At 35.9% G+C, this 24,954-nt stretch overlaps 1 protein-coding gene across 1 annotated transcript in view; it reads right to left on the bottom strand.

The window, feature by feature from the left end:
• PTPRC (protein tyrosine phosphatase receptor type C) overlaps window positions 1–24,954 on the bottom strand; it is a 220,135-nt gene that overhangs the window by 44,362 nt on the left and 150,819 nt on the right. Inside the window, exons 8-13 of the mRNA XM_042780975.1 lie at window positions 22,455–22,655; window positions 20,812–20,937; window positions 19,599–19,745; window positions 16,801–16,928; window positions 11,001–11,154; window positions 3,855–4,063 (exon numbers count right to left, since the gene is read on the bottom strand). Coding sequence (XP_042636909.1) covers window positions 3,855–4,063; window positions 11,001–11,154; window positions 16,801–16,928; window positions 19,599–19,745; window positions 20,812–20,937; window positions 22,455–22,655 — 965 coding nt within the window. The remainder of the gene's footprint in view (window positions 1–3,854; window positions 4,064–11,000; window positions 11,155–16,800; window positions 16,929–19,598; window positions 19,746–20,811; window positions 20,938–22,454; window positions 22,656–24,954) is intronic.

Genomic DNA, 24,954 nt, shown 5'->3' with positions numbered 1-24,954 from the left:
AGCTGCTGCATTGTAAATTTTGGTCAATGACATGAGACAAATTATATGTGAACTGCTGTATGAAAAGTGAATTTACTCTGTAAATCTTCACCCAAATCCTAATAAAAAAATAAATTAATTAAAAGAAAATTCAACCACACTGTGACAATAAGCACTATGCATAAAATGTTCAGATTTTTCCTCCCAAAGGCAAAGGTATACCCTTTCAATGGAAACATAAAATAAGGATCAAAATATTCATATTAATGTAAAATTTAGTTCACAAAGGATTAAAAGGATAAAGATACAGATAAAGACAAAGGAGAAAGTGATACGGGGTAAAATTCACAACATAGATAACGCTGGCACAAATGTCTATATATTTAATGCAAATATATAAAACAAAAATAATTTATACATACTACGAAACTGAAAAGGGCAAAATGAGCAATGGCAATCTTTGGACAAAACTGATTTAAGAATAAAATAGATCTGAATAAAATAATTAAAAGAGAATTTAATCTTATAGAAAAATATATAACTTCCCCAGTACTTAAAGACTACTCATAAACATTAATCATAAACATTGGGCTGTAAAAAAATGTACTATAAATGTTAAAGTCAGAAATGGTAAAACTCAATTATTTTTTATGAACAGATAACTAATACTAATAAAAAATTCAATCATGAGAATGTAAAAACACTCTCCTAAAAACAATAGATGTATTAAAAAGCTTCTAACTTGCGATAACTGTCTCTTTAGAAATGTCCAATAATAAGAAAATTCTGTTTTAAAGAACTATTTATTAAATTGTATGTACAGGCACTGAGAAATAAGTGCTAAGCAACATCATGTGACACAGGCAAAATGCCATCAGAGGACAATTCATAGCCTTAAGTTTTTTGAGCTTTGTATTTATGCTTTTTATTTAACTTTGAAAAAAGGAACAATGGAGGAAAAAGAAAATTTTCAATCCAAAGCTACTAGAAAAATATCTAAATAAAATTCAGGAAAACAAAATTAAAAAAGCAATCATTATAAAAATGAATTTATAACTTATTAACCAATGTTTACAATGCTGAATAATGCTGAAAAAAGTGCTTCCTCATGAAACGATAAATATAGCAGGAAAGACAGGAATAAATATAAAACAAATTAATGTAAGTGTAATGAAGAAAATAAAAGATAGTCTTTTGAAAAGTAAGTGAAGAAAGTGGATAACTGAATACTCATCTTCTAATTTGAATTTTAACCCATTCCACAGCTAAGAATTTTCCAACTCACAGAGACCCCCATTGGGTTTCCAAGGCTGTAAATCTTTATAGAAGTAGATTGCCTCATCTTCCTCCTGCAGAGCAGCTAGTGGGTTTGAACTGCCACCTTTCGCAGTCAAATGCCTTACCCAGTACACCATCAGAGCACCTTTTAATTTGTATTTTAAGGTATTGTGTTTTAATAGGGAGCTCTGGTGGTGTAGTGCCTAAGGCATTTGACTGCTAACCAGAAGGCTGGTGGTTCAAACTCACCACTCACTCCTTGGAAGGAAGACTGGGCAATCCACGTCCATAGAGGTACCACCTCGGAAACCCAAAGAGGGGTCATTATGAGTCAGATTTGACTCGACAGCAGTGAGTTTGGTTTGGTTTTGGTTTTATATTTTTGCAGAGTAACTTGAAGAGTAGGAGAAGAAATTTCTAGGGAGAAAGAAGAGCATTTGCAAAGATTTTCTCAAGAGAGAAAAATCTGGGTATATTACTGTGTGATGGGGAAATAATGAGAGATGAAGTACAATATATAATGACATGGCAATAATATAATATTTCTTTCACATGGACTATTCTTTGGAAAGGCAGCTGTGGTGTCTCACAGGCAAAGCATTCTGATGCTAACCAAAAGGTTGGCAGTTCAAACCCACCCTTCACTCCACTGAAGAATGATGAAGCAGTCTGCTTCCATAAGGGCTGACAGCCTTAGAAACCCTAAGGGGCAGTTCTACTCTGTTCTGTAGGGTGGGAATGAGTTGGAATTGACTCAATGGCTGTGAATTTGGCTTTGGTGTTTTATTTTTTGGAATAATATAAATGCCCAAACTCACTCAAAAGGGTAAAAATACCTGAAAAGACCAATAATATTGGGCAAAAAAATATGTTTCCCAAATAATTCCTCTGTGCTAAAGGCACTGAAATATATCTTTTGGAGTACAGATAATTCCTGTATTAAAGTTGTAAATGGAGAAAAATAATATATGTATATATATCATATGTATATGTATTTATGTGTATATGCATATTTATGTGTATGTATGTATATATGGGTGTATATATGTGTGTGTATATATATATATGTATATATATGTGTGTATATGTATATAGTGTGTGTATGTTTATATATGTGTATGTATCTATGTATATGTGTATATGTATGTGTGTGTGTGTATATATATATATATATATATCCATGAGTTCTATCAGGTTAGCATAATCTTCACACTAAACTGTAACAAGAAGAGTACACACCTGCATCTGTGAAAAGATAACCTCTACATACCTAAGGAATGATCTCACTTATGCATATATATTCATGAAATATTAATGGCATATTAAACTGTTCAATAATGTTTTACTTTAGGAAAGTGACTGGTTTAGCTTTAGAAAACTTTTCATTATAATTCACCATATAAACAAATCAAACCAAGTCATTACAAGCATGTCATCATCTAATAATAATAATCCAAAATAACTTAATGAAATCTAAACTACATTTCTGTTTGAAAAATTTAAAAAGTCTATAACTAGAAAGGGAGCTCTGGTAGCATAGTGGCTAAGACACTTGCCTGCTAACCAGACGGCTGGCGGTTCAAACCCACCAGCCACTCCTTGGAAGGAAGGTTGGGCAATCCTACTTCCATAGTGACACTGCCTCGGAAACCCAAGGAGGGGTCGCTATGAGTCGGGTTTGACTCAACGGCACATAACAACAACAACAACAACAACATAACTAGAAAGACAGTTCTTTAACTGACAAATGATATGAAACTGATCACCAACATCATATTTAACAGTAAAACATGGGAGTTCCCATTAAGCGAGTGTGGTGATTAACTTTATGTGTCAACTTGGCCGGGCCTAGTTGAGTGGCTGGGAAGCTAAATGTAGTTATTTCCCATGGTGAAATTGATAATAAACTCCATGGTAAATCTACTGGAGCGGCTGAGTAGCTGCTTTGGGTATGTGGTCTGCTTCCCATATATAAGAAACAGCTTTGGGAATGCTTACAGCATGCTTGAACCCTGCATGTCGCCATGTCGTTGTTCAGCAGCCTGCCATGCTCTGTTGACTCTGGGACATTCAATGGACTTGAATTAATGGCTTGCCATGTGGTTTGGTAACATTGAGACTGTGCCTTATTACTTGTCAACCTTGGGCGTGTCAGCCTCAGCAGCCAGCAGCTGTCTGAGTGAAGAAAAGCCTTTAGCTTCAGTGGACCAGGAGAAGGAGGCAGAGCTGAAGCCAAGGTTGAGGGGCTTTCACCCAGCCCCTAGAGCCCAGCTCTTTGAACTCAGACTTAAAGCCTCCAAACTGTAAAAAAGTAAACTCCTATTTGCTTAAGCCATCTCATTTGTGGTATATTCCTGTCAGAGCGGCACTAGGTAACCAGAACAGTAAGGAATAAAAGTTGTAAATATGAACAATAAAAATGAAATGAAAAATTGTGTGTAATTCAAAGTACTATAAAAATTAAAAAGCAAATTACAGTTATTAATAAGTGTTTGTTGAATATTGTTTATAACAATGATCAACACATATACTGTTAAGTAAAACATAGTAAAGTTGTATGACAGAATCCTATGCAAACTTTAAAAATTAAGTAGTACCTTAAACACATATTCTGTTGAATAGTGAAGATTTTTTATGAAGAATGAGCATATAGTATTATTATATGTAGTACTTCTGCTTACTGCACTTGTTACATTCAGGTAGTATCTTGACTCAGGGCCATGACGGTCATCAGGAGGGTTACATTTCACAGTCACACTATTATCTGATTCCAGGAGGACAGATATGTCCTTGACCTCACTTGGCTCTATAAAAATTGAAGAAAAATTTGTTATTTTATTCACTTAGAAAATATATATTTAAATCAGTTAACAATAACTGAGTACAGTATAAAGTACTTTAAGTGTTACTTAGGGGTTATGGATGACAAAGTTATGGTAGTACATGCTCAAAAACATTGTAACAAAACATTTGAAACGAAATTGCCTGTCCATTTGGGAAGTATTAGATAATGGTTGAAGTCAAGAGAGTTTATGAAATCTACCAAAGGGAATGTGTAAGTTAGAAAAGAGAAAAAGAGGGCAGAAGGGAACAGAGTGGAAAAGAAAGGAGGAACGGACAGAAAGGGAAGAGAAAAGAAAGGAGAGGATGATGGATGGAAACCTCTAAGAGTAAATGCAGAGCCCATAAAGGAGGCTGAGAGGCCACAGCCACGTAGGTAAGAGAGTGTGTTAAGTGAAACCCTGAGGACAGTGAGTTAAAGAAGTGTTTTTCTGCTTATATTTTTAAATAACTAAGGAGCTATTTGCACTATGAATGTTGCAGAAAGGTCATATAAACTGAGAGTTTAGAAGTATTATTTAGATTTGGCAATTAATAGGTCATTGATTGTTCTCGGTTGTTGTTGTTGTTAAGTGCCGTCGAGTTGTTTCCGACTCATAGCGACCCCATGCACAGCAGAACGAAACACTGCCCGATCCCGCGCCAGCCCCACAATCCCTGCTATACTTGAGCCCACCATCGCAGCCACCGTGTCAATCCATCTCGTTGAAGGCCTCCCCCTCTTTCGTCGACCCTCCACCCTACCAAGCATGACATCCTTCTCCAGGGAATGGTCCCTTCTGACAACATGACCAAAATAGGTGAGACGAAGTCTGGCCATTCTTGCTTCCAAGGAGCATTCTGGCTGCACTTCCTCCAGGACAGATCTGTTAGTTCTTTCAGTAGTCCATGGGACTTTCAGCATTCTCAGCCAGCACCACAACTCAAAAGCATCAACTCTTCTTCGGTCTTCCTTATTCATTGTCCAGCTCTCACATGCATACGAGGCGATTGGAAATATCATGGCTTGTGTCAGGCACACCTTAGTCCTCAAGGAGATATCCTTGCTCCTCAGCACTTGAAACAGTTCCTTCACAGTTGACTTTCCCAATGCTACATGTCGTCTAATGTCCTGACTGCTGCTTCCGTTGGCATCGATTGTAGAACCAAGCAACGTGAATTCTTTGACAACCTCAATCTTCTCTCCATTTATTGTGATGCTGCTCATTGGTTCAGTTGTGAGGGTTTTTGTTTTCTTTATGTTGAGACGTAATCCATACTGCAGACTGTATTCTTCAACCTTCATCAGTAGGTGCCTTAAGTCATCCTCACTTTCAGCAAGCAAAGTTGTATCATCTGCATATCTCAGGTTGTTAATGATTTTTCCTCCAATCCTGATACCACGTTTTTCTTCATATACTCCAGCTTCTCGGATTATTTGCTCAGCATATAGATTGAATAAGTATGGAGAAAGGATACAACCCTGACGCACTCCCTTCTTGATTTTAAACCATGTGGTGTCCCCTTGTTCTGTTCAAACAACAGCCTCCTGGTCAAGGTACAGATTCCTCATGAGTACAATCAAGTGCTCGGGAATTCCCATTCTTCTCAATGTTATCCATAATTTGTCACGATCCACACAATCAAATGCCTTTGCATAGTCAATAAAACACAAGTAAACATCTTTCTGGTATTCTTTGCCTTGAGCCAAGATCCATCTGACAACAGCTATGATATCCCTTGTTCCACATCCTCTTCTGAATCCAGCTTGCATTTCTGGAAGTTCTCTGTCAATATACTGCTGTGAACGTTTCTGAATTATCTTCAGTAAGATCTTACTTGCATGCGATATTAATGATATTGTTCTATAATTTCCACATTCTGTGGGATCACCTTTCTTTGGAATGGGCACAAATATGGATCTCTTCCAGTCAGTTGGCCAGGTAGCTGTCTTCCAAATCTCTTGGCATAACTGAGTGAGTGCCTCCAATGGGGCATCTGTTTGTTGAAATATCTCAACTGTTCTTGGTAAGAACAGTCTTAGTGGCTCATAGGGTGAACTGCAATATATTCATAGTGAAGGTGAGGTCAAAAATTAAAGACAATGAGTATAGACTGCAAGTTAGACTGTGAAGTGGTACCAAATACCAGTTGTTGATGAGACAGTTCTGACTCGTGGAAACCCCATGTGTCAGACCGCAACTGTGCTCCATAACCTTTTCAAGGCTGATTTTTCTGAAGTAGATAACCAGGCCTTTCTCTGAGGCTCCTCTGGGTAAACTCAAACCTTCTGTCTTTCAGTTTTCAGTTAGCAGCCAAGCATGTGAACCCATTTGCACCATCCAGTTTGTCTTTCAAGGAAATGTAGTTGTAACTTTCATCTATTCACTCATTAGCACACCTTCATGGAGCACCTACTGCATGCCAGGCATTGTGCTACATTATGAATATACAGTGGTGAATACCTCTATCTTCATGGAGTTTACAGTCTAATAGATGTGACATTTATGTCCTTGAAATAAAACCTAACATCCTACTGACACTTCTGATACAGGCCAAATACCTTTACTGCCAATGATATTTTACATTTGCCCTTTTAAATGCATGCTAGATTCCTCCTGACTTTTCACTAGGGTCCATGTTAAGTTCAAAATCCATGATTAAAAATACTTCAAGAAAAGTTAAAATGCAAACACTTGGTTGAATCAGTTAAGTGTGGGAGACTCTTACAACTAATTTTTCTTTACCTGTTTCTACTTCTAGTATAGATTTCAATATTATTTCTAACTTCCCTTACGGTTTCTCCATTCCTTCTTTGAAATCACAGATTCTAAGAGTTAAACACAGCCTACCATAAAATTTGGCCCTCTTTACCTGAATCCAACTTGTCTCCACTTACATTTCTTTGATAGGCACCTGGCTGAATTCTTCAGGAACAACAACACATTGTCTTGACTTTTGGGGTATCACAGAAACTCAGAAATATAACAAAAGTATAGAGTTCTTAATGGCATTAAAAAATTTTATGTCCAGACCTGAATAGTCAAGTTGTCTAAATGAGCTGGGTACACTTTAGGGTCTCTGGAGCTACATAGATGCTACCTTACCCATTACAAGTTGCTGTGGAGTCCACTCCTACCAATGGTGACCCCATGTCTGTCAGAGTAAACTGTGCTCCACAGGGCTGTTAGTGGATGATTTTTTGGAAGCAGATCACCAGGTCTTTCCTGTGCTACTTCTCAGTCAATTCAAACCTTTTGGTTAGCAGCTGAACACACTGAGTACATAGCACTGTTTGCATGACCGACAGACTCCAGATGCCATCTTCACCATTGTTGCTATGTTTGAGCCCATGTTGCAGCCACTGTGTCAATCCATCCCATGGAAGGACTTCCTCTTTTTTGCTGACTGTCCGCTTTAACAAGAATGATGTCCTTCTCATGGACTGGTGCCTCCTCATAACATGTCCAAAGTACATAAGACAAAATCTCCCCCTCCTCCTGTTTAAGGAGTAATCTGGCTACACTTCTTCTAAGACATATTTGTTTTATCCTCTGGCAGTCTGTAGTATATTCAGTATTCTTCACCAACACCATAATTCAAAGGCATCAACTCTTTCTCAGTCTTACTTATTCCTTGTCCAGTTTTCACATAAGAAAAAAACCTCATTGCCATCAAGTAGGATCCAACTCATAGTGACCCCTTTTTGGGTTTCCAAGGCAGTATCACTATGAAAGATTGCCCAGTCTTCCTTCAGAGGAATGGCTGGTGGGTTTGAACCACCAGCCTTCTGGTTAGCAGTCAAATGCCTTAGGCACTATGCCACCAGAACTCCCATGCATATGAGATAATTGAAATTACCATGGCTTGGGTCAAGTGCACCTCAGTCCTCAAAATGCCATTTTTGCTCTTTAACACTTTAAAGAAGTCTTCTCCAGCAGATTTGGCCAAAGCAATATGTCATTTTATTTCTTGACTGCTGTTTCCAGGAGTGTTGATTGTGAGTCCAAGTAAAACAAAATCTTTAACAACTCAGTCTTTCTCCATTTATCATGATTTTGTTTATTGGTCCCATTCTGAGGATTTTTGTTTTCTTTATTTAATGTGCATTCCATACTGAAGGGAACAGTATTTTATCTTCATCAGTAAGTGCTACAAGTCTTCTTACCTTTTAGTAAGGAAGGTTGTGTTATCTGTATATCATAGGTTGTTAATGAGTCTTCCTCTAATTTTGATGCCACTATGTTCTGCTTCATATAGTTCAGCTTCTGGGGTTATTTACTCAGCATACAGATTGAATAAATATGGTGATATGACGCAACCCTAATGCATACTTTTCCTGATTTAAAACCTGTTAATAAGTTTTTCTTGCTTTGTTCAAACAACTGCCTCTTGACCTATGTACAGCTTCTGACTGAGCACAATTGTTACATAATTCTAATTCTTGGAAATGTTATCCATAGTTTATGATCCACATAGTCAAATGTCTTTGCATAGTCAATAAATCACAGGTAAATATCTTTCTGGTATACTGCTTTCAGCTAAAACATCAGCAATGATATTGCTTATTCCACATCCTCTTATGAATCCAGATTGAATTTCTGCCAGTTCACTGTCAATGTATTGCTGCAACCACTTTTTAATTATCTTCATCAAAAATTTACTCATATGTGATATTCATAATATTTGATAATTTCTGCATGCTGAAGATCATGTTTCTTTGAAAGGGGCACAAATATGGATCTATTCTAGTCAGTTGTCTTCCAAATTTCATAGCATGGACTAGTGAGTGCTTCCAGGTTTGCAACTGTTAGTTGAAACATCTCCATTGGTATTCCATCAATGCCTGGAGTCTTGCTTTTCACCAATGCCTTCTTCCTTCATTACCATCGTTTTTTGATCATATGCTACCTCCCAAGATGGTTGCACATTGACCAATTCTTTTTGGCATAGTAACTCTCTGTAATCTAGTATTGCAATTCAAGCCTTGAATTATTTCTTCAGTTCTTTCAGCTTGAGAAATACCAAGTGTGTTCTTCTCTTGGTTTTGTAACTCAAGGTCTTTTCATATTTCATTATAATAATTTACTTTGTCTTCTTGAGCTGCCCTTTGAAATCTTCTGTTCAGCCCTTTTATTTCATCATTTCTTGCATTCACTTTAGCTAGCCTGCATTCAAGAGGAAGTTTCAGAGTCTCTTCTGACATCCATTTTGGTCTTTTCATTCTTTCTCATATTTTTAATGACCTTTTGCTTTCTTTATTTATGATATCCTTTATGTCTTCCCACAACTTAACTAGTCTTCAGTCATTAGTGCTTGATGCATCAAATCTATTCTTGAAATAGTCTCCAAAGTCAGGTCATACTTTGGACTTGTTCTCATTTTCTTCAACTTCAGCTTAAATTTGCATAGTGAGCAATTGATGATATTGAGCTTCTCCATCTTCTACACAGATGTAGTCAATTTGATTCATGTATATTCCAGACACTCCTCAGAAGGAAGGTTGGGAATTCTACCTCCATAGGAAACCCAAGGAGGGGTTGCTATGAGTCGGGTCCGACTCGACAGCACATAACAACAACAACAATAACATATTCCATCTGGTGGGGTCCAGGGAGACTTGTTGCTTATGTTGTTCAAAAAATGTATTTCCAATGAATAGGTCATTGGTCTCACAAAATTCTATCATGCTATCTCCAGCGTCATTTGTATCACCAAGGACATATTTCCCAACTACTGATCCTTCTTCTTTGTTTGCAACTTCTGCATTCCAATCACCAGTAATTATCAATGCATCTTGATTGCCTGTTTGATGAATTTCAGACTGTAGAAGCAGATAAAAATCTTCAATTTCTTTATCTTTAACATTAGTGATTGGTGCATAAATTTGAATAATAGTTGAATTAACTGTCATCTTTGTAGGAGTATGGAGGTTACCCTATATCACTGACAGCTTTGTACTTCAAGGATAGATCTAGAAATCTTGTTTTTGATAATGAATGTGACACTATTCCTTTTTAACTTGTCCTTCTAAGCATAGTAGATCATATGATTGCCTGATTCAAAATGGCTGATACTGGTCCATTTCTACTCACTAATGCCTAGGATATCAATCTTCAAGCATTTCATTTTCTTTTTGACAACTTCTAATTTGCCTAGTTTCATACTTCATACAGTCTACATTCCAGTTATTAATGGATGTTTGCAGCTATTTCTTCACATTTGAGTCACACCATGTCAGCTGATGAAGGAACTGACTGATGATATTGAACTTCTCCATCATCTTTTCCACAGATGTAGTCAATTTTATTCATGTGTATTCTAACTGGTTAGGTCCACATGGATAATCATTTATGTTGTTGAAGAAATTTATTTCCAGTGAATCAGTCATTTGTCTTAACAAAATTCTATCATGCTATCTTGTCCATGTTGGTAAGGTTGAGTCTTCCTTGAGGAGTCATCTCTTCCCCATTATATGTTGAGTTCCTTCCAACCTGTGCCACTCATCTTCTGGCACTATATCAGACAGTGTTCTGCTACTAATTCTAAGATTTTCACTGGCCTATTTTTTCAGAAGTCGATCACCAGGTCCTTCTTCCTAGTCTGTGTTAGTCTGAAAGCTCCACTGAAACCTGTCCACCTCAGCTGATTCTGCTGGCATTTGAAATACTGGTGGAATAGCCTCCCGCATCACAGCAACACACAAACTATCACAGTATGACAAATTGACAGATGAGTAGTGGAATACAGACCTTATGTATGAAATATAAATATAATATAATTATATAAATATATTATATGATATATTAGAAGTTTCAATATGTTTCATGAGTAAAGCATAAATGTAGATATATTGTAAGCTATGAAGTTTATACTTTGCTATGTACCATTCATAGAAAGAAGAATTGAAACATATAACTTACTTTTCATTTCTGTTAGAAACGTACATGACTCAGAAGACCCATTACGTTGCATTCGTCCTTTGGTATAGGCAAATAATGATATACGATATAATGTATAAGGTTTCAGATTCTTCAAAATATAACTGTTTTGATTTGGTCCCAGATTCTCACAATAGTCTAAGGGGAAAAAAATGGAAAAATTTAAGTAAGTCAGAAAAATTTAGGTTTGTCACATATTCAATTTTGTCTCAACAGAGACCACATTAATGAGCGATTGAGAAAAAAAGTAAATTCTTGATGCTCAGCAATACATACAACTATCAACAAATATTTATTAAACAAATGCAATTATAAATAAACTGGAATTTTAAAAAATTATGCTATCATATCTTTAATTTGACATAAAATATTTAGTAAAGAGCAGACACTTTTTTGAGGTTAGTCAATTTTCTTTCGAGAAAACATAGCCTTTAGGATACTATGAAATTCTTGAGTTATGATATTTCAAGAAGATTATTTTTTAAAGCATCTTTTCCTGATAATTAGCCTCCAAATTTTGACCAATATTAGCTGCTGTTATAGGCCTCAGATGCATAGTCCATACGGTCCCATTACTAGGTCTACTCTATCACAATAATTTAAGTACTACAGTAATTCACAGAGGTTGTAAAAATAAGGAAAAGCTTCATACTGTCAGTGGAATTCACTTTTCCATTGCATGAGTAACAAATGAGATTGAGAAGGTATGAAGAATAAGAGACAACAGTATACATGAATGAAGGAGCATTTTGATTTTTGAGATAAGTCTGATCAAGGAGAGCAGGTTCTGGTTGGGAAGGTATATGAGAGGTAAGACTTTATTTATGTGTTTTAGTATTCAGAAAGAAGAATCAAAAGTTGAAAAATAACTAGTCATTGATTATTTTTGCATATACAATTGGCACCAGAAACAATATGTTAAAGGATGATTAGCATGTTGATGCATATCAGATACGGGAATTATAATAATAAAAATAATGATAAAAATTGATAACTCACTCTATGTACAAAGCACCATTTTATATGGTATATATGAGTTAATTATTTTCATTATTACCACAGCCCTATAAGTTGGCACTATGAATATCATCTGATTTTATAGATGTAAAAAACTGAATCACAGAGAGAATCAAATATCTGTCCAAAGAAACAATGAAGGCAGGTAGAAACCCACAGAGGCTCCAGAATCCATACTCTAATTTTCACCATTGTACATACTTCCTAGCATGGGAGAGGGGATAAGGCCTCCACTGGGGCCATTCATTACCTCATTACCTTAGTCTTAGAGACCCTAAACTTGCAGGAGCAGTACAGGGAAGATTTAACAGTTGCTAAATTTTTGTCTCACATAGTTTTCCATTAAATGGAAATTATAGTAATATCTCTATCTCATCATGAGATTCTAAACAGTAAGTGAGATACACATTTCTTCCCTGCCCATAGTGAGTATTGCTCTTCATGGCAATGAAAGTTGTGAACTCAAGGGAGGGGCAGGTGGGACCCTCTGACTCATGGTATCTACTAGCTTCTGGAATGGGGACTAGCTACTAGGAAGATGCCCAGCTTCTCACTAAAACCCAACCAAAGGATCAAGATACCATTCCCAAGATCAATCTGGCTTCATGTCAGTGACTTAATCTTGTATCATTTTATATGCATTCTCATGGAAGTTTTGTATTGAATGATAGCATAGTACTCCCTTCATTTATATAGTTGTATGAAGTTTTTCATCTTACCCAACTTAAATAAAAGAATTTGTTGATTTTATTTTTGTTGCTATTGTTGTTTCAGGGAAGTTATGAAAACAGTAATTAATGAAAGCGTGAAATACTTAGAATGTTAATTTCTAAGTAATAACGTTGAAAGGGCAAGATACTTTAAATGAATACTCCTGCCTCCTTTATGTGTTTGAAAATTTGTTCTCAGTACTCTGCCTTCAGAAGTGCAAGTTGTATGGGACAAGTTGAGTTTGTTATATGACCAAATGATTAAAATATATTCTCCTTTAGGATAACAGGGAAATCAAGCCTTCAAGCCAGGTCTGTTATTCAGGAATTAGCTGAAAAGACACTGGCTTTCCCACTTGTCTCCCCTTTCTATTTTGGAAAGTGCCTCAGAAAATCCTTAACAATCACTTAACTTTGATAACTCTAAAGCATTTTGAATACTATTTCAAATAATGTAAATCTGTTGATAGCCAAAGGATTTTGTACTGCCTTAAAAGAGAGAGAGAGAGAGAGAGAGAGAGTTTTTCTTTCTCTAAAAAATACATGATTATGGAATTGAACCCATTCTTGTGGCTTCCAGCAAAACAAAAGATAGGCATATGATCTGAATATTTACATTAGGTAGATACACTCCATGGAGAGATTAATCATGGGTGAATATGCACAGAGAGACAGCTTGTGGGATGGAAGGCAGGAATGCATGGGATGGAAGGATACAAGGAAGAGGTAACTATGGGGAGAAAGTGGGAGGGGAGCTGTTGCATTGTGGTAAATTGCAGTCAATGTCATGAGACAAAGTATATGTGAGCAGGTGTATGGAAAGTGAATTTGCTCTGTAAACTTTCACCCAAATCACAATAATAATAATAATAATAATAATACATGATTCAAAATAATTTCCAGCTTCATCATTGTAATCTTGAAGGATGCATATTGATTTCAATACTTTTGAAAAATGGTTTCTTGGATGCAAGAAAAAGTGGAAGTTCTCTCTTCTAATTTGTGACTAAACTTCGGTGTCACTTGACATCATTAATTACACAATACTGCAGTTTTCCAGGTATTTTGTGTGAGACCGTGGACAACCCAGTAGCAGAAAAAGCACAATTCAAGCTGTTGAACTTGAATGTTTATTTACCATTAAGGTAAATTCTGTGAGCCTCAGTTTCATCATAAGAACTATGAAAATACTTATGCACTTCTCAGAGTTATTAATAAAAAGTTTCATAAAATATTTAAGTAAAGCATTTTAAAAGCATCTGATACACAAGAAAAACTAAAAAAAAAAGTCAATTACCTTTTTCCTTCACCTTTGAATGTGATTCCTAACTTTCACAGACAATGAAATAATTTAGAATATCAGATAAAACAATATATAAATTGCAATTATAGTTGATAGATTTTGTTTCTGTGGATTTTTACTTGTGATTTTATTTGTAATAATAAGAGTAGCTAAAATAACTGCTTTTACAATTCTATAATGCCATATCTTTCACTTAGATAAAATTGAAGAGGATCTCATTTCAGCATATGTTTGGGATGTATGAAGAAATAAAAGCGGAGAATGAATACTCCTTTACAGTAGTTGATTTTGTTGCTGTCATATAATTCTGAGTTGTGGGTCCCAAAGAGTCCCTTTAGCAGAGTTAGCGCTGATCCAGGGTGGAAACTGGATGTAGTTACCAATCAATAACGTCTGAAGAAAAGGATATGGACAGTCTGATATTGTCAAACACCCCCAGTGACACTATCACCATCACCACCCTCAAGTATTAAATTTGGGCAGTGATAAATTGGGTCACACACAAATAAAAGGAGCTATACTAGCTGGAAAGAGTCCTAGTGACACAGTAGTTAAAGCATCATCTGCTAAACAAAAACTTGACAGTTCAAACCCACTAGCTGCTCCACATGAGAAAGATGTAGCCATCCCTTCTGTAAAGATTCCAAAACCAAAACAAACTCACTGCTGTGGAGTCAGCTCTCACTCATAGTTACCCCTCTTTGGGTTTCTGAAGTGGTATCACTACCGAAGTAGATTGCCCAGTCTTCCTTCTGAGGAGTAACTGGTGGGTTTGAATCTCCAGCCATTTGGTTAGCAGTCAAATGCCTTAGGCACTATGCCATCAGAGCACCTTCTGTAAAGATTACAGCATTGGAAATCCTATGAGGCAGTTCTACTCTGCTTTATAGGACCCCTATGCACTGTATGGCAGTGGATTTAGTTTTAGTTTTATATAGTTGCAGAAAACAAACAAAAAAATCAGGACATCGAAACTGTTTCATTTATTATGTCCTTCTTATCTCAATATGCAAATGTATGCTTTTAAAACCAAAATGTATAGATGAGCAAAGAGCAATGAAAATACTGTTTCCACCATATACTCTGTTATACCAAATACTCTGTACAGAGAGAGTATACAAAGTGAGAAATGCAGCAAGAGCTTGTGAGTAGAAGAGTTAGAGATGGAGAGAAAAGAAAACCAAACAATGTGGTATTATTACACGAGGAAAGCTGCAAGAATCTGCATAAGAAGTCTGCAATGGGGTAAGAGTATCCAATTGTCTTGTTTTATCTTCCTGTAATTTGTGTTTTTCCTTTGTTCTAGTTGTAATTTTGGAAATCACAATAACCTCAGATATATTCCAGGGATCTCCTTCATAGCATTTTGAGTCCTCTTATGCCAACGTGAGAACTACATGTGTATTAAAGTTGCTTTAGTTTGATTAAGATTCAAACCATAAGCAAAACCAATATGTTATCAAAATATAGCTTAAATAGTATGTTGAAGTCAGATGGTTTTGAACTTTTCAAAGATTTTGAAATTTATGTCTCTTTCCCTCCAAATACAAAAGTGAAATTTTCTGGGATGTTCAGCTCAATTCTACCGTAGCCTATAGAAGGGTTAGTGCAGAGTGCAGTGGTGGTTCCGTAGAGTTCTAGCCTTTTAGGCAAGAGTTCCAGATTTGATTCCTGCCCAAAACACCTCAAGCACAGACACCACTTGTTTGTCAGTGAAGGCTTGTCTGTTGCTATGATGCTGATCGGACATCAGGGGAGCGTCCAGATTAAGATGGACTAGGAAGAAAAGCCTGCAATATACTTCTGAAAATCAGCCAATGAAAATCCTATGAATCTGAACGTCTCATCATGGGGATGGTGGAGAAATAGGCAGCATTTCGTTCTGTTGAACATGGGGTCTCCATGACTCAGGGGCCAACTAGCTAGTAGCTAACAATAACAACAAAGAATTAATGAGAGGGCTATCCTGAGAAGTCTGTCTCAGGTGTTAAATCAGCTCTGAGGTGCTCCATTTTGATGCCTTCTATTTCTACAAACATTTTAATTTCTTTCGGTTACCCAGATAAATAGCTTATCATCTGAGAAGTTTTTAATTGAACTGTTGTTGTTATGTGCCATCGAGTCAGCCCCGACTCATAGAGACTCCCAGTTGGGTTTCTGAGGCAGTATCACTACGGAAGTAGATTGCCCCATCTTCCTTCCAAGGAGTGGCTGGTGGGTTTGAACTGCCAGCCTTCTGGTTAGCAGTCAAGTGCCTTAGGCACTATGCTAGCCATAACTTTTTTTTTTTTCTCCCATTACATTTGTTTACACTAATTCTGAACTAAAATTAGGTTCCTGGATTCTACCTGCCATCAAAATGGCTTCAATGACTAAATAAGTCCATGGTTTTTTTTTTTTTTTTTTTTTTTTTCATTCACCCAATATGTAGTGTGTATTAACTGGAGCAAGTTTTGAAAGGTGTTCTGTTGGTTCGAGAGCCTGAATAATCAGTTCAAAGTGGAAAACAGAACGAGGATTGTTTCAGAGATGTTGTTCCTCCAAAGTTTGTATTGTGGATGTTCTGGGCTTTAGCCATTTCAAGGGCTGGGGAACCCTTAGTGAGTGGAAGCAATTCTAAAATCAAAGGGCATAGAATTTATATCACACAGCTCCTTCACTAGACAACTCAGTCCACTCTACACACAACATTCATTTTCACACTCTCACATTATCTAGTTCTCTTTATGATATGAAATTAAATTCTCTATATATTACCTGAATCATTTGAATAACAAAAATAAAAATTATGAAAAGAAGTTTGAGGGGGTGTCCAGGTAATTTCTTCTTGATCTGTACTTGATTCATTTCGACAAGTAAGATTCCCAGGTTTTCCTGGAACTGTTTAAAAAATCAGAATATATAATATGAAAAATAAGACAGAGAAAAAAAAAACATTACTTTGTATGGATATTATTAATAGCCCCATCTTGATTAAGTGTTACTTAATTCATTAAAAAGAAGACAACTGAGCTTATTGACTTCGTGTCAGAGGCCATTTAGCAGAATGATGTCAATCCACAGTCATATTGTGGAATCTAAGTAGTCCACAGACTTGAAGACAGCTGAGAATCCCCTCTTCCTCTTTATAAATTATTGCACTGTTATCTTGGGATTTCTGGATTTCACTCTGCTAAAAATCTGGTGTTTGTAACACTAATAAGTTTAACAGCCAGTAACTGGAGTTAACTGTTGCCATCGGTGCCAATAACTAGTCATCCAAATCTGAGATGAAGACTGTAATAAATTTTAAAATCAAACTTATGAGGGTAATTTATATACATTAAAATGTACCCATTTGATAGTACAATTTGTTGATTCTTTGACAAATACAGATGTCCATGTAACCACCACCACAATCAATACATAGAATATTTCTATCACTCCAAAATGTTTTTCTTTTCCACTTCCCAGCCACCTCACTCAAAGCCCAATCCCACACAACCTCAGATCTGCTTCCTGTTATTATAGAGTAAGTGTGTCTTTTCATTCATTTCATGTAAATGAAATCAAACAGTAAGCATTCATTTGTGTCTAGCTTATTACACTCAGGATAATGTTTTAGCAATTCACACATGTTGTTGCATGTTCACTTTTATTTCTAAGTAGTATTCCACTGTAAGAATATGCCAGATTTTACCTACCCACTCATCATTTGATGAACATTTCAGTTGTTTCCAAGATTTTTACTACCATGAATGAATCTGCTATAAACATGTGTATAAGTCTTTGTATGGATACGCTCATTCTTCTTTGGTAAATACCTGAAGAGAAATCTTTAGAGCATTGCTTTATGGCCTGAAAAATAGCAATGTCAGTTTTTTGTTTTTTAAATTTTGGCCATCTTAATAGGTGTATAATGCTATCGTCATCTCATTGTATTTTTAATTTGCATTTTTCTGATGATTCATGATGTTGAGCATCATTTCATGCGCTTATTGGCCATTTGTATATTGTGGTAGTTCAGTTTGTGTGTCATCTTGGCTGGGCCTGGTTGAGTGGTTGGGTAGCTGGATGTAGTATTCCCCATGATGAGATTGGTAATCAACTCCATGGTGGAATCTACTGTAAGCAGCTAAGTAGCTGCCTTAGGGAATGTGGTATGCTTCCTGTATTTAAGTAGAAGCCTTGGGAATGGTCTCTAGCTTGTGGCATGCTTGGACCCTGCATATAGCTGTGTCATTTTTCAGCAGCAGCCTGCCATGCTCTGCTGACCTTGGGACTTACAATGGACTTGAGTTAATGGCCTGCTTTGTGGTTTGGTAACATCAGGACTGTGCCTTTTTATTTGTCAGCCTTCGGCTTGGCAGCCTCAGCAACCAGCAGCTGTCTGAGTGAAGCAAAGCCTCTAGCTTCAGTGGACTGCGAGCTGGAGGCAGAGCTGAAGCCCAAGGTTGAGGGGTTTGCACCCAGTCCCTAGATCCTGGCACTTCGAACTTGGACTTAAAGCCTCCAAAGTGTAATAGAATAAACTCCTGTTTGTTAAGGCCATCCCATTTGTGGTATATTTCTTGTCAGAGTGGCACTAGGTAACCGGGACATTTATCTTCTTTTGTGAAATATATGCTCAAAATGTTTTGTCCATTTTAAGTGTGTCATTTGATCACATATTATGTAGTTAAAATGGGTCTCTATTTATTGTGGAAGGAGCTCTGGTAGCACGGAGGCTAAGACACTTGCCTGCTAACCAGATGGCTGGCAGTTCAAACCCACCAGCCACTCCTCGGAAGGAAGGTTGGGCAATCCTACTTCCGTAGTGATACTGCCTCGGAAACCCAAGGAGGGGTCGCTATGAGTCGGGGCCGACTCGACGGCACATAACAACAACAACAACATTTATTGTGGAAAAACTTCCTTTGTTGGAAAATTAATTGTGGATATTTTCTGACAATCTGTGACTTGCATTTGTATTTTCTTCATTGACTATTCAAAGAGCAAACATTTTTAAATTCGATAAAATACAGTTTTTCAAACTTTTTTATGGTTCTTGCTTTGTATGTCCTAAGAAATCTTTGCTAATTTTAAAGTCAAAAAAGCTTTCCTTCTATATCATCTGCTAGACATTTTATAGTTTTAGTTTTAACATTATGGTTTGCAATACATTTCAAGTTAATTTTTGCATTTGATATGAGGTGAGAGTTACTGTTAATTTTTTTCTATATGGATACTCAAAACCAATTATTTAAAAGACTATCCTTTTCTCCACTAAATTATCTTTAATATTCAAAATGTATTAAGTTTTTCTACATATACTGAGAGCACAGATTTGATATAGTTTTATTTGCTTTTCTTGTGGTTTTGGATTGCTTTGAGGGGTTATGAGGAGGTATATATTTAGGCAGTCCATTTTGCCACAACTATTCCTTCCACATTAACTTATAATTACTTATAAATCTTTGATTCTGAAATCCTTCCTGTAAATCTCTACCATCATCTTCTATGATTACCAAAAAATAATAAGAACATTAAATGGAAAGCAATTTTACATATAGATATAAGTAATATACTCACCTGTAGGATCTGTTGTGACAGATTTTATTTCATCAATAAATTTTTGTTGATTATAAAATAATTCTGAATGACAATTATAAGTTGTTGCATAGGCAAGATGTGATATTGTAATACTACTATTAATAATACTATTAGATGATGAATTACCTGAAAGAAATAATTAATACAACCAAATATATTAGCACAATATATCGCACTTAGATGGTAACTTAGGAGAACATGAAAAGAAGACGTCAAAGATCCTGAAAATGACTAAATAATGAATGGTTTTACAGCATTCAATTTTTAAGAACACATTTAGCAAATATATCTTAAATTGAGTTTGTCTCTACTTTCACTGATCCAGGAATGATCCATTAGTTCCATCCATTGCAGTTCAAAACTGAGATTGCACCTGAGTTAGCATTTCCTGAATAGATTTTCTAAATAGATACTGTTTTATCATCAGTCTATCATATGTTTGCTTCTGTTTTCCTCATGCTACTTGTACCATGGACATGTATCTGCCCCTTCATATGATGATTACAACCATTGCCACACCCTCCTGTATGTGCAACTTCCCTATGATTGTCTAGCATATTGCTCTGTGCCAAGAGGTGGAAGATTTCATCCTGTTAAATGCAAATACACTTAAAAAGTGCTAAGAAATGCTCAATTATTGCCCCCCCATCTGAACTCAAACTCATTATCCTGGATTCACTTCCTGTATGTTTTCCATTTCTGTATCATCCAAGTACACCTGAATTTATTTATGAATTTATTACTGGAGCATTGACAAAGTAAATTCTTGAACCATATAATCTTGTTTGTTTTATTCTCATTCTAATGGAATATAATCATCTCTTATAACATCTTTTCTCCTGATCTCTTCAACAATGTCTTGTGTACTATAGTAGCCATGAAAATTCTTATAAATTATTTGACTTCTACTATTTTAAAAATTTTTCAGGAGGAGTATCTGTCTATTTTGTGGATAAGGTAATGTGAAATTTCAGGTTGGTGGTATCTAATAGAGGATACAATTGTTTGACTCCAAGCATACCACAGACCAAATGGGGGAACAAAAGAAGAAAGGAAAGAAGGGAGGTAGGGATGGAGAAAAGAGGAAAAGAGAAAAGCAGGAAGGAAGAGATGGAGGGAGGGAAGGAAGAGAATTAGACATATCTAACAACTTCCCTCCCCAAAAAAACTCTGATCAATGCTATATTCTTACCACATGTAATTTTGTAGGTAATATTTCCCTCACAGGCGAAGGAAACAGCTGTTGCCCAAATTAAACAAATAGAAGTATTTGCTTCTTCAGCCTTTGTACAGTCTTTTAATTGAAAAACGTCACGTTCTGCCAAGAAGATATAGAATGATTGATATTTCATAATTATTGCCATATTCTCAGTTATAGTCACTAAAATTATATTGTGACATAGAATTTAGCAAACAGATTGCTTTTGAAAAATTCTAATTTATCTCAGAGTTTGATATTTCTTGATTGCTTAGTTTAAATTTTTTAACATATATTTTTATAGTGTTTCATGCAGGATTTATGTTACCTTAAAAAAAAGGAACAGAAGCAAGCATGCAGATAAAATTGCGAGTTTTGCACGTTATAAAACATTCACTCTCTTTTCTTTTATTAAATATATTTCCATTTGTTCTTTGATTTTTAATCGAATGCTTATTACACACGATATTGGAGGTCTCCCTCTTGGGAAATGCTTTTTCTAAAATTTTCCATGTTATGTGTTTTACTGATTCTTTATTTCTTTAATAGAGGAGCTCTGGTAGCATAGTACCTAAGACATTTCACCACTAACCAGAAGGTTGGCAGTTCAAACCCACCAGCCACTCCTCGGAAGGAAGGTTGGGGCAATCTACTTCCATAGTGATACTGCCTCAGAAACCCAAGGAGTAGTTGCTATGAGTCAGATCCTACTGGAAAGCAGTGAGTTTGGTTTTCACTTTTTGGAGAAAGTGAATAAATTAAGTAAGCTTTCCTTTTTTATTTTTTCAAAAAATTGTCAGATTCTAACTCTTAGATGTTAATAAATTAGTCAAAGATCTTAGATTATTAAATGATGTGTGACATTAAAAGCTGCACAGCCCTTAAATCCTTTTTTCAAAATGTATTTTGCCAGGATAAGATTTTTCAAGATAGCCTTCAGTGGAATCTACCTGACACCTTTCAGGCCTTTCTCTTTTCCAGTAGTGACTTAGCTGGCAAACCATTTTGATTTCCCTAACATGACTAAAACTTTCCTTTTTGTGAAAGCATTTTGCTTCTTTTATAAATGTCGTATCCTTGACTTTTTATTTTTCTCCAAAAGTATTCCAAACTTCTATTGAAAAGGATAAATATATGTACATGCTTATTTAAGGACTTGAATTAAAGAAGGGGGAAAATAAAAACTAGTGGAAAATCACTTAGCTCTGGTGGCATAGTCGGTAAGGCATTTGGCTAACCAGAATGTTGGTAGTTCAAATCCACCAGCTGCTCCGTGGGAGGAAGATGAGGCAGTCTACTTCCATAAAGATTTATAGCCTTAGAAACCCAATGGGGGTCATTATGAGTCAGAATCGACTCAGTGGCAGTGTTTTTTTTTTTTTTTAAAGCACTTAGTAGGATAAATTATATCCAATCTATATGACTCTCTCTGTGAAAAATGGGAGAAGCGTTAAAAGATCAAAACAGAAGGCTTATAAAAACTTATAATTTTTACCAGGTTAGGCCAGCAGAAAATTTACCCATTTGTATATTACTGACTTCATTTCCCTCATCCTTATTCCTGTGACTACTAGAAAACACCACACATGAAATTTTTTATTTTATAAATATGCAAATAAAGGTGACTTAATATTTACCTGGTGGTACATCTAATGTTAAATTTTTAAGTGGAGGAACACATGAATCATGGGATATAGAAACAGATGTAGGTTTACATCCCTTTAGGTTTTCACAACTAGGGTCACACTTCACTGGGTCTGGAGTAATTAGCTTTGCCCTGTATGAGTTGCTTGTGTTGCTATATTCGTATTCCACAGAGATTGATGCATATTTTTCATCTGAAAGAAAAAAATAAGGTAAGAATTTTCTATTACTTTCAGAATTATTAAATCTACATTAAATATAAATCCATATATAGTAATTACAAAAATATGAAATCACTAATAAAATATCCACATGAATACAAAAAGTAGAAGAAATACATTAGGTTCCTCTGTGCGTTATTTTTCCATGGTTCCCTTAGCGATGTCCCCAGCTCGGTAGTTTGTATTTGGATTACTATTAGGCTAATGTCTGTCTTCTTAACTGGACTGTAAATTCCATGAGGGAAAAGTCCAATCTATTTTTATCATAAGCATGAATCTAGCTCCTTACATAGTACCTGCCATTACTAGGAGCTCAGTAATTACTTATTGAATGAAGCCCAAATGAATCACGTGTCTGACAATTTCTTCTTCTCACTTTATAATTTCCCTTGATTTATAAATTATAATTATCTATTCCTCCAAATATGTGGAACATTCACTATTCACTCACATGCATTTATTTATATAAAAACATTGTTGATAACATGCCCTCCTGAGAACCTTTCCTTAGTCTCATCTGATACTCTATCATTTATTTAAACAATTTCCATTAACTGGCAAAAATATCTTTTCAACAAATATTAATTTATTCATTTTTTATTCAACAATAAGTTATCAAGCCTTACTTTGCTTAAGACACTGCCTAAAGCACTAAGAATACACAGGGTAGTCAAAACACAGGCTTACTTTTAGAAATATATAGTCTAACAGGATAAACAGACACAAATATGAATTGCAGAAGATATGGAAATACCTAGGACAGCATTTTGCACAAAATAATATGGGAACAAAGAAGAGAGCAGTCTATTTCAATTGGAGGAATAGGGAAGAAATTACAGAGGAAATGACACAGTTTCAGTTTTAAAATATGAATAAACCTATTGCTGTTGAGTGAGTCCAACTCACAGCAGCTCTATAGGACAGAGTAGAACTGTCCCATAGATTTCAAAGGCTGTAATCTTTATGGGACAAGATTGCCATATTTTTCTCCTGCGGAGCAGCTGGTGGGTTTAAACCTCAGGCCTTTAGGTTAGCAGGCAAACACTTAAGCACTGTGCCACCAGGACTCCTTTACTGATCAACAGAGCCCAAAAAAATATGAATAAGGAGTATCAAACCAGATATGAGGGGAGGGTATGGAGTGGAATTCCAAGGCTAGGGGAAAAACAGCAGGTAGAAAGACAGAGAGGCAGGAAGGAACAGTATGTGTTTGGTAAACTAAGTAATTCCAAATTGGTAAAGTGAAAAGTATTCTGAAGCACTGAAGTAAATGAGAGGTACATTTTAACTTGATCATAAAAGATTACATTAATGAAACAAGCATGTAAGCCAACAGCCAACATCGTTATTAATGGAGAAAGACTCAAGGCATTCCCCTTATGAACGGGAACCAGACAGAGATGCCCTCTACCACCACTTCTATTTAACGTTGTATTGGAAGTCCTGGCCAGGCCAGGGCAATAAGGCGAGAAAGAGAAATAAAAGGCATACAAATTGGAAAAGAGGAACTAAAACTATCTCTATTTGTGGATGATGTGATCCTATACATAGAAAACTCAAGGGACTCAATAAAAACTACTGGAACTAATAGAGAGGTTCAGCAAAGTGGCAGAATACAAGGTTGACATACAAAAATCAGTTAGATTCCTCTACACCAACAGAGTCCTCTGATAAAGAAATAAAGGAAATAATACCATTTACTATAGCTACAAAAAAGATAAAATATCTAGAAATAAACTTCACCAGAGACACAAAAGACCTATACAAAGAAAATTATAAAACAGTACTATAAGAGACAACAAGGGCACTACATAAATGGAAGAACTTGCCTTGTTCATGGAGGGATAGACTGAATATTGTGAAAATGTCAATACTACCTAAAGCAATCTACACATTTAACTCAATCCCAATCCAGATTTCAACAAAATTTTTTAAGGACATGGAAAAACTAATTACTAATTTCATATAGAAAGGAAAAAGACCTCGGATAAGCAGAGCACTTCTGAAGAAGAAAAACAACGTGGGAGATCTCACACTCCTAGATCTTAAGAATTACTATACAACCACAGTAGTCAAAACAGCATGGTATTGGTACAGTGATAGACAGATAGGCCAATGGAACAGAATCGAAAGTCCAGATATAGACCCATCCATCTATGGACAACTGATCTTTGACAAAGATCCAAATCCAATTAAATGGGGAAGAGACAGCCTCTTTAACAAATGGTGCTGGCAAAACTGGATATGAACCTGCAGAAAAATGAAACAAGAC

This window comes from Orycteropus afer, unplaced genomic scaffold, assembly GCF_000298275.1.
Source record: "Orycteropus afer afer isolate SDZICR_OR568_19922 unplaced genomic scaffold, OryAfe1.0 scaffold00075, whole genome shotgun sequence".
NCBI lineage: Eukaryota > Metazoa > Chordata > Mammalia > Tubulidentata > Orycteropodidae > Orycteropus > Orycteropus afer.
The sequence above is the reverse complement of the archived record's forward strand: the minus strand, read 5'-3'. Positions and strand labels throughout refer to the sequence as shown.